This window comes from Battus philenor, unplaced genomic scaffold (assembly GCF_028537555.1).
Source record: "Battus philenor isolate CCGP_79_NKW_IND1 unplaced genomic scaffold, ilBatPhil1.0.hap1 SCAF_16, whole genome shotgun sequence".
Lineage (NCBI taxonomy): Eukaryota > Metazoa > Arthropoda > Insecta > Lepidoptera > Papilionidae > Battus > Battus philenor.
In genome coordinates, this window is record NW_027181678.1 from 10,278,677 (window position 1) to 10,297,204 (window position 18,528).

At 35.4% G+C, this 18,528-nt stretch overlaps 1 protein-coding gene across 1 annotated transcript; it reads right to left on the reverse strand.

Moving 5' to 3' along the window:
• Window positions 1-223: 223 nt before the first annotated feature.
• On the reverse strand, window positions 224-3,232 carry LOC137919533 (serine-aspartate repeat-containing protein F-like). Its single transcript, XM_068762626.1, has 3 exons — window positions 3,174-3,232; window positions 2,442-2,656; window positions 224-2,315 (listed from the first exon to the last, which is right to left on the reverse strand). Exons 1-3 carry the CDS (start codon window positions 3,178-3,180, stop codon window positions 402-404), a joined length of 2,136 nt encoding a protein of 711 aa, XP_068618727.1. The 5' UTR covers window positions 3,181-3,232; the 3' UTR covers window positions 224-401.
• Window positions 3,233-18,528: the final 15,296 nt, after the last annotated feature.

Genomic DNA, 18,528 nt, shown 5'->3' on the forward strand with positions numbered 1-18,528 from the left:
GATAAGAAGTATAGTGCCAAAATATAAAATATTTTATGTATAATTTTTATGTATAATTTACGACATTGGTACTGTTTTAAATTTAATATTGACATTGCCTATTTTCCATTAGTAAGTTAAGATTCATTTAGAGTTGTCATGTTAAAAAATATTATAAACAACAAAAAATATTGCATCACAAAGACCTTATTTATTAGAAAGGTAAAAATAAAACAACAAAGCATTTTTAACTTTTAAAACTAGTGTACGGCGTCATATTTACAAAATTGCACAAAGTGTTCCTATATTGAATCCTGCACAAACTTAAAAATAAATAAAAGAACATTTAAATAAATTACATACTTTTACTTTAAGTCTCAAACTAGCACTTCTATGCGAATCGTGTTAGAAAAAATCAATGTCTATAAGGCTAAAGATCTAAACAGCCGCATTAGGAATTTCTTAGCTCCATCATCTAACACCTTATTTTCATTTTCTTCTTCAACTTCTTCATTTTCATCGTTTTCATAATTTTCATTATTAACATCGTCTTCCTCGTTGTCTTCATCCTGAGTATCTTCATCATCAGCATCATCAACGATATCACCATCTAGACTATCATCAATTTCGTCATCATTATCAATACTATCATTAATTTCCTCCTCATCATCGTCCTCTACAATATCCTCATCTTTATTATATTGTTTCAAGGATCGGCGTAAACGTTTTATTAACTTTATTCTCATGTTCTCGTTTCCTATTTCCTCCTGTGCATCTATCTCTTCTGCATTCTCCTCTTCTTCTTTATCATCGTCGTTCCCGTCTTGCTCCGTTTCGGCCTCTTCTAGTTTTTCTTGCTCCTCATCTACTTCTTCTGGTTCCTGCTCTGTTATATCTTGTTTTATAACATCTCTTTCTTTAACTTCGTCCAAACTTTCTACCTCATCTACGCCTTCGTTTTCGTTTATTTCTTCTTCATTGTTTACTTCATCTTCTAGTAGATCATTATTTTCGTCTTCGTTTTCATCATCATTTTGTTTTAGATTAGACCTTCTGGCTCGAGTAGACTTGATCTGTTCATCAAAGTTGACAGCCAGTTTATTTTTGAGGAACTCTTCTGCATCATTTAATAAAAATTCGTCAAAATCCTCACCAGAACCTTCGACGCTGCCTTCTACTTGTTCGTTGTCTTGATGTTCCCCAAAACCTTGGTCGTCTTTGACGTCAATATCATGATCATGATCGTGATCGTGGTCATGGTCATGGTCATGGTCATGGTCATGGTCATGGTCATGGTCGTGGTCGTGGTCGTGGTCATGGTCATGGTCGTGGTCGTGGTCGTCGTGGTCGTGGTCATGGTCGTGGTCGTGGTCATGGTCATGGTCATGGTCATGGTCATGGTCATGGTCATGGTCATGGTCGTGGTCGTGGTCGTGGTCGTGGTCGTGGTCGTGGTCGTGGTCGTGGTCGTGGTCGTGATCATGGCTGTGGCCGTGGTCGTGGTCATGGCTATAGTCATGGTCGTGATCATGGTTGTGGCCGTGGTCGTGGTCGTGGTCATGGCTATGGTCGTGGTCATGATCATGGTCGTGGTCATGGCTATGGTCGTGGCCGTGGTCGTGATCATGGCTATGGTCGTGGTCGTGGTCGTGGCCGTGGTCGTGGTCGTGGTCGTGGTCATGGCCGTGGTCGTGGTCATGGTCGTGGTCATGGTCGTGATCATGTTCTTTATTGAAGTCGTGGTGGTGACCATGGCCTTGGCCATATCCGTTTATAAGGCCATGACATTGTCCATTGCAACCAGTTTTCACTGAATTAGCCCTAAGCATTTCACTTTCGTCACCTTCAGTAGACCCTTCTTCTTCATCCTCGTCTTCATCTTGAGATTCGGACACTTCAAGATCTTCTTCGGGGAGAGTTTCCAATTCTGATTCATCTTCAAAATCCTCCTCCTCTTCTGTTTCAGGATCGGTCTCTTCTTCCAATTCACTTTCTACGTCGCCTTCTGAATCCGATTCTGTTTCTGTTTCTGTTTCTTCTGGTTCTACTTCCGATTCGGGTTCTGTTTCAGGATCTTCCTCGGATTCTAAATCTGCTTCTGTTTCAGGTTCTACTTCCGATTCTGTTTCTGTTTCAAGTTCTTCTCCCGATTCTGATTCTGTTTCAGGATCTTCCTCCGATTCTGATTCCCGTTCTGTTTCAGGTTCTTCAACGGATTCTGGATTAATTTCAGGATCTTCCTCCGATTCTGATTCTAGCTCTGCTTCTGGTTCAGGTTCTGGTTCAGATTCAATTTCTGTACGACAATTCTCGGGTAGTTCAGAACGATCACAAATCTGTAATATTGATATATAAAAATTTTATACGGTATTTAAATTTAAATTTCTCTATTTTAGCAATTAAATCTGATGAGATTTATTTATTAAACCATTACGATGTATACATCAAGACAGATACTATACCTGTTCCTCTTCGTTGAACCAGGTATCAGTTGGACATTGCATGAGATAGGAACGGCCCGCATAACATTGATAGTATTCTTGGCAACTGTCAATGCTGGCAATACGTAGGAAGTTCTCTTGGCCGAGGCATAGAGTCTCCGGATTTTGTCTCAATTTTATTGAGAGAGCGGAGGAACTGTTCAGCACCGCAGCGCACCACAGCACCAGAATGACCGCTAAAATAAAATCACACGGTTATTTCATCTCTTTTTCAATCTTCGATCATTGTCTTTATTATATATGTTTAAAAATTTTTTGCGTTGATAATTATTTATATTAGTAAGTAGAATCATTTATTACAGAAAGTCCAGGTACTTTAAATCAATTATCCTCAATTTACTTATCTGAATATCAATTATATAAAAAGTTAATCCTTTTTCGAAAGCCCTACGATTATTATTACTAACAAAGAAAACCAATTGTTTGATTAAAAGATTTCACGTGAAATAAATTATATTATTATAAATATATTTAAAAAAGTTCATGCAGCTATAAAAATGAAATTTTCGACTTCAAACGTACTTGTGCATTCCCTGATATCAGACATCTTAAAGTAAAACGTCTTTTTTAATCTCTTACAAAATAAGACCGATAAGAATAACGTATTATGTCTTCAATTAAAAATTTGTGACAAGTTGCATTTAAGGAACATTAGCATTATCTAGAATTATTAAAGAAATTTAAATTACTCACTCTTCATGGCGACCGCTATAACAGGCGTGTTTCTGTTGCGATCTGGTAAAACAATAAGACAACCGGTGGCAACTGCTCAATTTTATCGTGGTCACCATATCATTGGAAGCGCCGATAAGATGTGATAATTGCGAGATACAGCATCACAGGCGATATTGTCAATCAACGCTACTCCTTATCGAAACCTTAGGATTAGCCCAAACTGTAAAAATTATCTTTGCAATAATTACTATCAGACCTTATTACATCGTCACAGATAGTTTTTGCTACACCTTAAAAACTTACAATATAATTATACTAACATCCATGGTGATGGTTTTTAGTGTTAAGATGATCATCTATTTTGAATGCCAATGGTAACTAAATCGATTCTCTATGTGCAAATTTTAGTAAAACATTAATTACAAAAATATACGATAATGATACGATAATGAAATAAAACGTCAAAAGCCCACCAGTTTGGTAAGGTAAAAAAGCAGTGGGAATGACATATAGCATCCAGAACAGGTAGCCGCCGCTTAGGACGTCCACCTACATTGCCCTTGGAAGGTTGTCGGAAGACGCTGGATACAGGTGGCTTCCGACCGGTCATTTCGTAAATCTATGGAGGCTGTTTTTCAGCTGTGAACATCTTACGGCAGAAATTATATTAAACAAAAACTTAAACTAATTTTGTTGTCGTTAATTACAGAAATCATTTTTCCTTGATACAACTGAATAATGCTGTAATGAGTAAATGTTCAGAGAACTTGTAAGTGTTGGAAAATCTTGCGTTATCAGTGCCGGATTCAAACGTCTCTTCGAAGCAAGGATTACAAATTGTAATATAGATAGCAGCAGAACGTGTATTCATAAGCTTAAATCTTTTTAAATTTTATAAAGAAACCCTTATTATTGAAAACTGTCGACTACACACAATGTAATATCCAACATTCTATTTTTGGTGTTCCCTTTAGAGTTTTTTGAGTTCAATTTAAAACTTTATTACAAAGTTCCTAATATTTTCTCATTAAACGTTGGAGCATCTTAACATTTTCTAAACACATTGCTACCGCGAATATTAATGAAGCATATAGAGACAAGTAATTTTTTGGAGAATTATAAGGAGACGTTTAAACACACTTTTTTTTTTAAATGTAAGATAAACAGTTTAATTTTATAATAATTATACAAACTTCTAGCGAATTAAAAAATGATTCAGATGCTGAAACAAAAAAGATGCTCCTAAGTTGTAAGATTGTAAGATTACCATTATAAACCTTATTGATATATACGTTACTACTATCCACATAAAAAAAACAAATTGAAAACCCAAAAATAACAGAAACCTTAAAATCATATCATTATAACACTCGTGCTTCCAATGATCCACCATTGGAATTTCTTCAAAAACAGAGAATCAGGAAATAAGGGTTTTATTCTAATTTTTTTCAAATTGGGCTCTTCTAGCTTTCTTCCCATAATGTACACGTACGATCATTGTATGTGAAGTGGATAAGGAAAAAATGTTTAATTTAAAGCCTAAATTTATGAATCCAAAATGGAGTTAATATTTATTATGCGTGGTACGAATTCGTAATATCTCTGTGAGTAATGATTAAGAATTGAGAAATCCCACAATCTTTTCCCAAATGGCAACAGCTTATGGCATTGACAGCAATCAATATTTCTTATAAAAACACTTGAATGTCGGCGCGTGATAACTGATAAGTGAGATGTGCGCTGCCACTTATATTCTACATTGATATGAAGAAAGGTTGAATTCGTTTGTATTTCCTCCTAAAATATTCCATACAATCATAATGAATAAAATTGTCGGTCTGTGAGTCCTTAGATGTATGCATATATTTTTAATATAACCATGCGTATTTTACCTATTTACATAAAGGATTACGCACTTACATATCTTTTAGCTATTTACTTAAAAGATTACATAATGAGGATATTACATAATTCTTTTAAAGTTACGTGAAAATATATTGACAGCCTTTCACAATGATTCGGCTATGAATTTTTTACCATTTAAGGTAAAAGCATAATCAAAAGGATTTTAAATCTTTGACTAAAATGTGTAAACATAGATACTGTAATTATTAATTTCTCTACTATGTATGAAAGGCGAGCTCGGAGTACTAGTGGTTAACCTTGACATTGTCAATGCCTTTAAGTTTATGCCCAGTGGGACATTCAAATCGTCTAGATGCACGAAAGAATTCTTTGAGAGAAATGAGACGCATTAGTATAAAAACTGGTTTACACGCATGAAATTTAGATCGAAATATAAAATATAACGTAACACGAAGGAATGTTAAGTCTATAGTAACTATCTATGTATGTTACAATTAATCGTCGTTGCGATTGGTTTGAAGTTCATATATTATTTGTTTTGAACCTTATAAGTCATCTAGTTAAAAAAGAAGAAATATTATAGAATTAGTGATGGCTTTTCGAGATAATTATAACGAATAGGAATATATTTCAAAATTTATTACTAATAAGATGGTCGCTAGGACCTTCGGTTGGAGACTACAGATCAGCAAGCGCAGCGTAGAACATCCATGTGGCTGACAGGTAACCTTGTTAGAGTTGGCGGAGGATGCCAAATGCTGACATCGTCCAATCGGTTCAAGCGATGACGTTGATGACAGATCTATTTATATTTGACGTTGCCATTTAAGGGAAGTGGGCTTTTAAACGAAAAACAATTTTCTGTACAAAGTTTTTGAAAAATATTAATTAGCAGAAATAATAACCAACGTTTTATCACACCTATATTTAGTCACATTTTGTCAATAGTTTTAAATTCGATATGGATTTTATATTATCTATGCTTAGTTAGCTTTGCTTTTAAAGATATCGCAAACATGATTCGTGATGTTCACGCTCTGTCAAATGTTTTAGCTTGACAAATCACGAAGCACCTAGACTTAAACTTATAGTTCTAACCACGCCCTCGCTGCTCGTTCTCCGCTAATTCGCTATGTGATCTCCCCACGAGACTGAAATTTTTACACTTTTCAATGTTTCGTATCTCTAAAGTTTTTAAATATTTTAACTTATTATGATAATATCAAATTACGATAATACCGAATTTGTAACGTCAAAACCTATTTGCATATCCCATAATCCTAATATATCAAAGAGTAAATCTAAGGTATATTTAAAAGAAATTTAGAATCCTGTTAAAATTTCAGCAATTATTAATGACACCGTACAAACACATTAGTGATGTAAAATTTTCCATAAAAATATCGATGCACAATCTTACGCTAGAGTTACAAATTAAACTTTAAAACGATTAAAAAACTTAAACTCATTAAAAGGTCACACCAAGAATCGTATTGCAATAAATTTAACATGTTATTGTGTGCCAATGATATACGGTCCTTCATATTGGCGCATAAATCGTTTTCACAAGTTATGAATACCATTCCTCGTCACTTCTGTTTGTATTGTTTACTTTTAAAACTTCAATTTCCTATATTGCTTTCTTCGATATCGCATTGTTTCAATTTTTGCTTAAGACTTCAGACGTTCACTTATTTATTATCAAATAAATATTATTTTTAAAATCATTTTTGCTAGATGTGTCAATGTTCAGTACATAATTGTGCTCCCTATAATTGATAATTTTGATGTGTCAAATTTTGATTTGAATGCAGATCAAATCAACAAACTTGACAGTCTTCTAATTAACTACATTCTAATTATTTTTAATCTCCGTAAATACAACCACATATCTTCCTACTGTTCTTGGTTAAAATGGCTGTCAATCTGACAGCGCCGTTTCTTGCGTGCACTGCATATAATTTTCTCTTTGCTTTTTTTTTCACTTCACCCTTCCACTACATCTCAATACCAACTCGTAGCCATTACCAGCAATTTTCTACTTAAATATCCTTCTCATATTAGTTTACTCACTCCTCCTTTGCAATACAATCAACTTTTCTGGAACGATTATATTTATAACAATTGTGTAAACGTAGACATTATATATTGATATTGTAAGAATATTGGTATATTTATTTTTCTTTTTGATGATATATACTACTAATAATTTGCCCCTGCGCGACCGGAACGGTTAACTGATAAAAATTTTCTTTACCATTATATTCGTTGTCATAAATATATATTATTTTTTATATATTTATTTATTTTATATATTTATGCACTTCTTAAATCATTATTTAAGAAGTAAATAAATAAAATAATTATCAGATGCCCGGATTCTCGTGGTCACTTTCTAATTTAAAAAATATATTACACTATTTAAGATGTGTTACAGTTAATTTAAAACAATAAATAGTTACGCAATCAACGTTTTTGATTTACTTTTACTAATAAATTTAATATTGAATTTGTAAAGAGAAAGATAGAAATTACAATTTATTTTAAGTATGTTTGTGGGAGTGAAATTCTTTTTATTTCTCTTCATCGTACTTCAGAAAAGAGCAAACTGTAAAAATATTTTCCTTGACTTAAATCTCGTATTTTCTTTAAGCGTAATAGGTCGTTTGCATTTCAATTTCCCTGGAAGCATATTGCTTGTGTTGATGTTTAGCAAAATGGAAAAGACACCTGTTTATACCTTGAAAGTTATTGCTTTATGATTGCAAATACATTTTCTAATAAATTAAAAAATGCTAGGTTAGTGTCTATATTAGGAATTAGAGCGATTTTATAAAACTGATTTCATCATCATCACCTCGTCAGAATGATGAATGCACACTACAAGGCATAAGCTTCCCCCGAAGATCACCACAACCAACTTAATGAGAATGACTTAAATAAAATTAATACTAATAGGTTTTTTGCAATTTTTAATATTACTTTAACGGATACAAGGTTAGTAAGTTAAATTTAATTTGTAAAGATTATACAGCCTATGCAATAAAGTACTATTTAACGAAGTAAGTAATGACAACATCGCTCTGAATTATTTAGAACATGTCCAATGATATTATGAGGACATTATAATAGAAGGTAAAACTATCAAGTTGCCCTTAGTAAGGAGATTGTCTGCGTCATTTGCGTTTATCTCGATCACCGTCCGGGGAGACATTATTTTGCGGAGACAAGAATTATCCGAACTAATGAAACTAATCTTAGTTACGTACTTAAACCTAAAAATGTTACTACTTGCATAATGTTTTCAAGTACATATAAATTTTAAAGTTAAGCAAGATGCAAGCATTTAAAACCTGAATTTGCAAATTCGTAACTAATTACATATTGCGGCTACAACACCGGCATCTGTTGATGTGATGGAAAACGTTTAAATCAGAAATTAGTCCGAAATATTATTTACACTAAATTTTTTTATTAGTGATTTGGAATACAATAATGTCTAATGTTATTTCGTGTATCATTATACACGAGAATTATGACGACAGTAGTAAATGTATATACACACACACACGTATATATAAACATATATATACATAAATATACACGTGTGTGTCCCCACAAATAAAAATAATATATATTGTTTATTTTTTATAAATCTTTACTCATAATTTTCCATGTGTCTAACCTAATTCACAGCCTGCAGGGACTTCCTCAACACCTTACTCGAGAGGAGAGGAGCACGCAATGACCGCATATTTCAACGGTATCAACGCATCCCGTTTGCGTTGGGCTGGTTTAAAATTTTAAGGAAAGAGAAGTCATAATGTGCCATCTGCTTTGTCCAGGAAGTACCCCTTCTTAATCGAGTAGTATGTAGGTGCGTTGAGAACACGGATTTTGCTTTAGAGCACGCCTTTTCTATAAAACCTAATTGAAGTCAATAAAACGATTCACCAGGTTTCAAGTTGTACTTCAAATATTCCTCAAACACATTAGTTTTTAATATAGAAGTGTATATAATATTGGCTATAGGCGTAAAAGCTTTTTCGTGCATAAAGTGATCACTCTTAATATGTTTCATTTTGCGGGAGTCCAATAACTTCTGGCAGTACAGGGTCTGCACGGAGTCAATAATAGTTAATTTTGTGTATCCGGATTAGATTACTTTTTTTCATGTCATTACGTTATTTATTATTTTTCTGCAACCATTGAGTTTTTGAATAGGGTTTGCCATACATTAATTAATATCCAATGAAAATTTAAGCTTTTACATTTATAATCAACCCCTTGGATAAGCTAGATTAGAGCTTTAAGTTCAATTTTCTGTTATTAACTTTTATAACATTTCTATTACCTGTTACAGGGATTGTAAACATAGGGAATCAATTAAAATTCATGTGCGTGGGATTTAGTCACGTTGTCTTAATTAAGGACCACCTCCGCATAGTTTACTGACCTTGATTTTAAACATAACATTATATTTTCTTAATCTAAATAATAGAAGTTAATTTATTCCCTTTTCTTTGGTTTTTGTGTGTTTATATATATTTACTGCATTATCAAATTAAATAACAAAAATTTATTATATATTCCGTTAACATCGCCCTACGAGTATTATTTTTATTTTAAAATAATGATAAAATAAAAATAGGTTTTTTGACTCGAACTACGCCGTAAGGCACGTAAGAATTCTTGGAGCACTTTAGTGAATGCATGAATTAAGAGTGATTGAGTGTTCACAGAAATGTGTCAAAGGAAAACTTTCGAACGATATTTCCAAAAGAATGAGTCGATCAGTTCTCCATTGTATTACTCCAACGGAAAAAAGGTCTCGACGCTTTCACTGTAATAGTTTTTACGTAAAGTAGGATTCGATACTCCCGAAACTTTACTTTGGTATGGACGTCAAATAACTTTTTTTTCTATATGAGAATTTTAGGCGTATGAAAACACTTTACTTTGAATATATTATAGTATAGTATAATTGATGTGACAGTAAGAAGGCTATAGCGCGCAGTATGGATGGTCGTTGGGGCTTTAGTTTTCTGGAATGAATGAATCTGGAACGTCTAGCAAACGCAACGTAAGACGTCCTCCAAAAAAGGCGAACACGAGCATATAAAGACCCCGGTAATTATAGAATACAGAATGATTGGTTGTAGATATAAAAGCTTGATAAGAGAATCAGCTCTTGTATCAGCAAAAAGTTGTACAGCTTTTATATCAATTTCCAATCAGCGTTTATAAAATGATCATTCTGAAATATGTTAGATTAATTTATTTTTTCAATTTCCTTGCGACAGGATAACAACTGCTGGTAGTACAATGTCTGTAGGGACAGTTAGTAAACAATAATTAATTTTAATATGTTGTAATTTGATAGCGAAATTTTGGAAACGTTTTTTTTACAATTAAAACAAAACGTTTTTCAATACTTAATATCATATTTTAGTTGACAACAAACGAGCGACAAATAAACACTCTCAAAGCCTTTACAGCTATAACCAATCTGTTTATTATAATCGTATTATTAACTTGAGAAGCTTAAGACTGATTGTAGTTAGCTTAGATTTAGCAAACTTAACATGAATGAGCAACAATTAGCTGAAAGTAGCAAATACTCTATAATTTCAATTATTGAATAAGAAGCACGGATTTGAATAATAGAAACGAAATCGTTCGATTAAAAGAATCAAAACGTAAGAGATCATAAAACCAGCCATTATGATAAACTAAAGAGTAGTGTTTTACTACTAGAGATTTCGGTCAAAATGAAATTTCATAACATTTTGAAAGAAAAAAACTTCTTATAATATCCTTACCATTTTCATTTGAACGCAACCGTCTCCAGGTAAACCTAACGATGTCATTGTTATTTTAATCTCTTGTCTTTATTGAAATGCCTTTCAATTTTCAGCCTATATTTTATGTACTTTGAGGCCATTGTTTATAAAAACTTAACGGGTACAAAGCTTTCATAAGAAATTTTCTTATGTATTTTATGTAAACAATGACATCATAATATAGATGTAAGAAATGTTAAATAACACTATGGTTATTACATTAATATTATGCTGTATTTATTCAATGAAATGCACAGAAAGTTCAATCGTCTAACAGCTCGCGGTCACTATAATAATTAGAACTAATTACTTTCGCATACATAAACATAACACCATACTGCAAGGAATATTAGTGAATGTTTGCTAAGCGGCCGTCTCCTAAGATATAATTAATAACGGCAAAAGACGAAGGTTCTCGAAGGAGGTTTGGCCTTGGTCATAAAAAGAAATAAAACTTAATATACATAGGCGATAAACTGCTATATAAAGGGATATTGTATGGTTTTGGCTAAACAACATACAAGCGAATCGCCCCTTTGCAACTTTTTTTTATTTATACTACTGCCCAAATAGCTTTTGGCCCCTGGGTAGCTTCGCCTCGGGCTGCTGCATATTAAAAAATTCCCTGGGTTGGGAGGCCATCCAGGGCAAGACTCTTATTACGCTTCGGCGAACGCCACATGGAGTTTTATCATTTAGACTAAAGGATGTTAGAGAAGGCAGAACCACGACTTGGTCGGTTTCTATTACTTGGCTAACATTACTACCACTTTCGAGAGCGTCACCGCTAGAAGAAGAAGTGGTGAAAGAAACTCCAGCAACACTTCTGTCTAGAATGATCAGGATAAAGATATCAATTAACAATGATTACAAGCCAGACGTAATTGTAAAATAAATATTATTATGACTAACTTCCAGTCACTAGGCATTTTCTATTTATCGACTCGAACATAAGTAAACGTAAATATATACAGAAGTGTACGTATATGGCATAATAAAGAAGATTCGTTATTACCTTTTCACTAAAGTTATTAAATTGGGGTTTCATTAAATGACTACGGAACCGTGTTTTTTATGGTGTCGCATTAATATTCTATGTTAATCCTATGACACTAAATGCAACGAATATATTAACTTTTTAAATATTGTATTATTTTTCAATGACATGAAAAATGTAAGAATCTATTATAGAACGATTGTCTGTTGAATATTTTTTTGTATTCATTATGATATTGTTATATAAAAATCATAGTATTAGTGTAGAATACACAATTTAATACCGGTACACGGAAAATTATTTTAAATTAAGATTAATTAAAAGCAAGAGAAACGTACGTGGCAAAAGTTTTAAGATATATTAGATAAAACAACAAACTATAAGGTAAGGCAAAGTATTATATCATCATAAGTACATCGTTTTAAGCTTAAGATTAAAACAATGTACTAATTGAGAGTAATTGTGTTAAAACAATTCATTTGGACGGAAACTTTAAATACAGTACTTTGGACCGTAATTTCAAATACACTTCCTTGGAACGTCTGATGTATTATGTAAAAGTTTAATAAAGTATATTAAACAAAAACTTGTAAAAATGTAAGTGTATTTTTAGTGATTAGAATGTTTAATAGTAAATATTATATGTATTAAAATAATTGTAATAACAAAAAAACCCACTTGAGCTTGATATGGAATTTTCGCAGATTAGGGCACATTTGGAACTCTCATAGCTTTAATATGAAGGATGCTATTATAGGTTAGCTAAATGTATAATAATATTTACAAATAGTAATAAGTTGTAATAATTTTTGACAGATGTATAAATGTTGCAATAACTACTTTATAGTACCGCGACGACCGCACAAATATCTAACACAACGGAGACCGCCAGGTACAGTTAAGGAATTACACGAACGAGCCAATCGGGGCTGACGGTGCGATATCAAAAAGGTGCAGGTGAGATATTTAAGGCAATAAAGACTTCTTTAACTGCAGTGTGTCAATACTAAATGTAAACTCAAACGCCAAATTGTATTGCAAGAAATATACCTAAATGGTTTAAATTATAGAAAAATGAAATATTTAATAACTAGCTTTTCTAATAATTGTGCAAAAGAAGAGATAATTGCTGTACCACCAATACAAGTTCACATAATTTTTTTTTCACAGACATTCATCGCTACACAACGTTGACCTCCAAGAAGATCTTCAGAGATTAAGAGATTTTTCTACGCCAAAATTTTTTTGCAAAAATGTGTGTTATTATGAATACTTAAAATGATCAATACTATTATATAAATATCATTCATTAATAACTAAAATGTTATCTCGTTTAGATATAATGTAAGATTTAAATTCTCGTTGAAAAAATATGATCTACGTCAACTTTATTCGCATAAATTCTCTCCATTGAACTTGTAACAGAAGTACGTAAGCTTATACATATTCATAAATAGAATAGATTATTAAAATAAAATTTGGTTGCTTTATTAAAGTATTTGAAAAACGGTAGAATAAAGAACAACTTTTCTTAGTGACATTTAAAATACGTACAATAAAACAAGAATTCGAAGTAACAAACGTCTCGTAACTTAATTATGTAAATATCTACACCCGAAAATTGCCGAATATGCTCAATTTTAAATGTAGATCTGGCGAGTGTGTGCTTTTTGTAATGTTAAATATACTTTATCAAATAACTTAATGATATGCAAAGATAAGATAAAGTCGCGTAGAATTGACTGAGTAAATATAGGCTATAAATTTAAATAGAAAACAATATATAATGTAAGATACTTAACTATTTGTATGTAGACAATACACAATACCCTTTTAGTAGCTTAAATTTAAATAAATTTATTATAACTGTTTAATCTTATGTAACAATCTAGTTCTATATTTCATGAATAATTCGTTGATATATTTAAAAAAATGTGTAAAGGGACGGCCTGAACGCGAAGTTGAAAGCTGATTGTTATAGGATAGACACATGTTTTGTTAACATCTAAGTGTTAAATAGTTTATTAATGTTAATTAATGGGACTGGAGGAACATTTGTAAGTATTGTTGGTAGGTGCACAAGTAACGGTCACGAACTCTCGAAAACTGCAATTACTATTTGAACATCAGTGTTGGTTATAACAAAAAAGAAAAGACTTTGTGGCTTTCATTTGAACGCACCCAAATTTATTATCTACGAACGCATCTGTTTTTGTATGCCCCTTCTTACACTCGATACATCAAGCTCTCTTCGACGCGCCGCGTTACCGAAAGATGTGTCGCTTCAACCGCTGTACAACAAAGGAAATAATTGTAACTCAGATTGAGATGTCTTGTTCTGTAATAATATATTATAAGTTTTAACCATCCGGCAAGTGTTTTTCCTTACATCGAATTATCTATTACAGGACGAGGGGGCTGTACTAACGACCACCCCACAATTGGTGACCCCGACGTGATTGGAAACTATATCTACTCGAATCAAGTTCAGATCGGCTTTCTTCAGCAGCCAGCGCACACATCGCGGCATCATCAGCGAGAAATTACAAGCAATTTGAAAGTAAACGGTGTAACCTGCGAATTTTAACATATTTCGGAAACGGTTTTCTTCGCGTCATCCACGTGACCAACGTACACGTGGCATTTAGCGAACAATCGCGGTACGACGAAGCCAGAGAACAAAGCACCGCAACGTCGTGACACACGTGGCCTAATTCGGAACTCCGGAGGGTAAACGCGCCCGTGACAACTGCCATCTGTCACTACACCGCCTCAAGGAAGTCGCACGAAATCAAACGATTGGAAAGTTATATAATTTTAAACTAAATCTTAGTGTTGTGCGTGTGTTTAAACAATTACTATTTATTTTTACTAACAATTTTTTGCTAAGTCCTACTGCACCAAACTTTGTTGGTACCATACCAAGTTCCGGGCTGCCGCTATTAAGTGCAATGGCCCATACGGATGGGTACAACCGACTTTGGAAAACTCCAGAGACAATCAGTAGTGGCGGATACTGATTGTTCACAGACTAGCCGCCGTTTATTTGTTTCTGATCATGAGTCACGCCATCGGTTTTTAATTGATATTGGCTCAGACATCTGCTGCTTCCCGCGCCGCTTCCTGAATGGACGTCAAGCCGCTTCGAATTTCGACGTACGCGCCGCCAATGGAAGGCCGATCAAAACATATGGGTGCCGACCCAGGCTATGCGACTGAACCTTGAACTTCGACGGCAGTTCTCGTGGAACTTCGTGGTAGCTGACGTGACCACGCCGATCATCGGCTCCGACTTCTTGGCACACTACAGTCTGCTTCCAGATTGCCGCAATCAACGTCTCATTGATGGCAGAGCAAGTCTTGCAATTCGGGCATCAATTGCAAATATCAATCAAGAAAGTGTTAAAACACTTGCTGTCAACGACGTTGCACTTCTCCCGGATCCTGTCCGAATTCCCGGATGTGGTCAGATCGCCTGGCCTACCTAAAATCATGAAGCACACCACAGTCCACCACATTCGGACGACCGAAGGGCCACCAGTTTCCAGACGCCCCCGGCGTCGAATTCGAGAAAGCCTTTCAGAAGTGCAAGAATCACCTAGCCAAGGCCATAACTTTAGTACATCCAGTCGCTGGAGCTGCTTTCGGTTTATTCACGGACGCATCATCCACTCACATTGGCCCATATCTACAACAACGAGTCAAGGATCTGTGGCAACCGCTAGCATTTTTCAACAAAAAGCTGAATGCGAAACAATCCGGTTGGCCCGCTTACTACAGGTAATTGCTAGCTGTTTATAAAAGCACTTTCGACACATCCTCGAGGCTTGTGGTCAGTGTAGATCTTTACTGGTGCCACCGCACCAGTAAAGATCTACACTGACCACAAGCCTATGGTCTACGCTTTCCAACAACGCCACGAAAAACTTCCACCGGCTCAGCTCAACCAATTGTCCTTTATCAGCCAATTCACCACTGACATCCAACACATTAGTGGATCTGACAATGTCAGCGCTGATGCGATGTCACGCGTCGAAGCCGTCCACCTGTCCGAAGACTTCACTGAGCTGGCGTAGTCCCAGCGTCAAGACGATGAGCTGGCGCGACTCTTAGCTGACCCTACTAGTACATCTCTGAATCTAGAGCAGATCGCAGTACCGGGCACAGACGTCGTACTCACCTGCGGCACGTTGACAAGTAGACCACGCCCATTCCTGACTCCACACTACAGGCGCTCAGGCTTCAATAAGATCCACAACTTGAGCCATCCCGTTGCACACGCCACGCTCCGCTTAGTGTCCGAGCGTTTCGTCTGGCCTGGCACGAGCAAGGATTGCACAGTGTGGGCTCGCACTTGCCTCCCATGTCAGAGCAGCAAAGTGATCAGGCATACCAGCGCGCCTTTCGGTCATTTCACCAATCCATCCAACCGATTCAACCACGTTCACATCGACATTATCAGCCCCCACCCCGTGAACCGAGGATACAGCTAATGCTTGCAGCAGTAGACCGGTTCACACGGTGGCCTGAGGCATGGCCAATGACTTCCATCACAGCTGAGCAGGTCGCCGAGACCCTTATCGGCAGTTGGGTAGCACGGTTCGGCGTCCCCGGACCGTTACCACAGACCAAGAACGCCAGTTAGAGTCGGACCTATTTAACCGTTTCCATCGATTTTTCAATCAAAAGCACCGTACGTGTCACCCAGCCGTTAACGGCATGGTGGAGCAGTTGCACCGCCAGCTTAAGGCTTCTCTGATGTGTCATGAAAACTCCTGGTTCCGTGCTCTACCACTCGTCCTACTCGGCGTGCGTAGCGCTGTCAAAGACGACACCAAGACATCGGCGACAGAGCTCGTATACGGCGAGCCGCTGCATCTACCTGGCGAGCTAATCGCGCCAGCACCATGATCACAGACAACGACTAGGGACCCGGCGGACTTCATCAACCAGTTCCGTGCCAAGACGGCGAAACTTCCCTGTTCCGGCGCCACATCAAACCCAGCACATCCTTCATTTTCAAGGATTGGCCCACAGCGACGCACGCGTTGCTGCGCGTTGACACAACTCGTCGCGCCCTCAAGCCGCCGTACACCGGACCATACGGTATCTTAGAAAAATCTGAGAAGGCGGTAACGTTGGACATAAAAGGGAAGATACGTGAAGGTCAGCATTGATCGCGATGCCCGCTCCAACAGCGGCAACACCAGCGCCTGACACAAAGCCGACACGACTTGTACCGCAATACACGCGCTCAGGCCGTCAAGTCCGTTTTAAAATTCCATTCGGCCTATAATTAATTACTCCCTCATTACAAAATTTTTTTAATCGGGTTATTTTCTCCGTAGGGGGGGGGGGGGTGAGGGGTTCATTAGAACGCACCCAAGTTTATTATCTAAGGACGCATCTGTTTTTGTATACTTCTTCTTACACTTGATATATCACGCTCTCTCTCTGACGCGCCGCGCTACCCAGCAGATGTGTCGCTTTAACCGCTGTACAACAAAGGAAATATTTGTAACTCAGATTGAGATTTCTTGTTCTGTGATATTATAATATAAGTTTTTACCATCCGGCAAGTGTTTTTTCACGGCATCGAATTACCTATTACGGGAGGAGGGGCTTATACTAACGACCACCCCTCAACTTGTTGCGGACTGTTCCAATTTTTCAAGACATTGTCAATTGTTAGTCGAATATGTTCAAGAAGATTTTATGAAACCGTTTTGTACTGAATGTTTATTGTTTTCACTAAAATTATGTCAACTATGATAGTAAATCTCTCGTCACTCTCTAATTTTGAAAACGCTATCGATGCTATTTTCCTGTCATGACTTTTGAAAACTATAATTGTCGACAATATTTGTTTTAATTTTGAAAATCACTAGTATGAAAAGAACACATTTAACATGAAAAGAACATCTTTGTAATTATCTTTTTCTTTAAAATTAATCGCCCATTACAGATGATGATGTTGTGTCAAATAGTTTAATAAAAAATTAAAATACAAAATTTTTAATTACTTTTTATTTGATTTATAATTAGGTAATTGTAGGTACAATACTCATAAAAAATAGCTTTCTATTTCTTACACTGTCAGACTTCTATAATATTGTAATACATTGATATTGTAATGTATTGTGGTACAAGATATTTTCCAGTTCCAAAATATATACTCAACAGCTGGGATAGGTGTTTTGCGGTTGGGGTTTTACGGTTTTTTTTGGGGTTTTACTGTTTTCCTCACAGCATTAGTTCTATTAAGAAGAACCTACCACGTGCTGTAATACGTAATCGAACCAGCTCATGCATTTTGCGCTTAGCTACACATTTTTCATTTCATTTTCATTTATATAGATAGTGAATGATTTCAAAACGTCAGGGAAATGTAATAGAAATATCACAATCTTATCAAACAAAACTTTAGCAACCGATAAATATGATAGAGGATTGTTGCGGGATGTATAACTTAGTTCATATAACAAACCTTTTTAACTTACTTAGCAACAAGAAAGCATTTAGATAGCTCATATGAGAGACGATGCACTGTGAGAATTAGCGGCAAAAGAATTTCATATTACTTTCATACGGGCATGAATGTAAAATGAGATTATGTTCGTTTCAAAGGAACCTAAATTATGAAAATGTTAGCGTTTACATTTTAGAC

What these genes read in the sequence shown, in the direction of transcription:
- LOC137919533 (XM_068762626.1), bottom strand. An exon ending in GGTTCAACGAAGAGGAACAG is followed by an intron (nt 2,316 to 2,441) that starts GTATAGTATCTG and finishes TCAATATTACAG; the next exon opens with ATTTGTGATCGTTCTGAACT.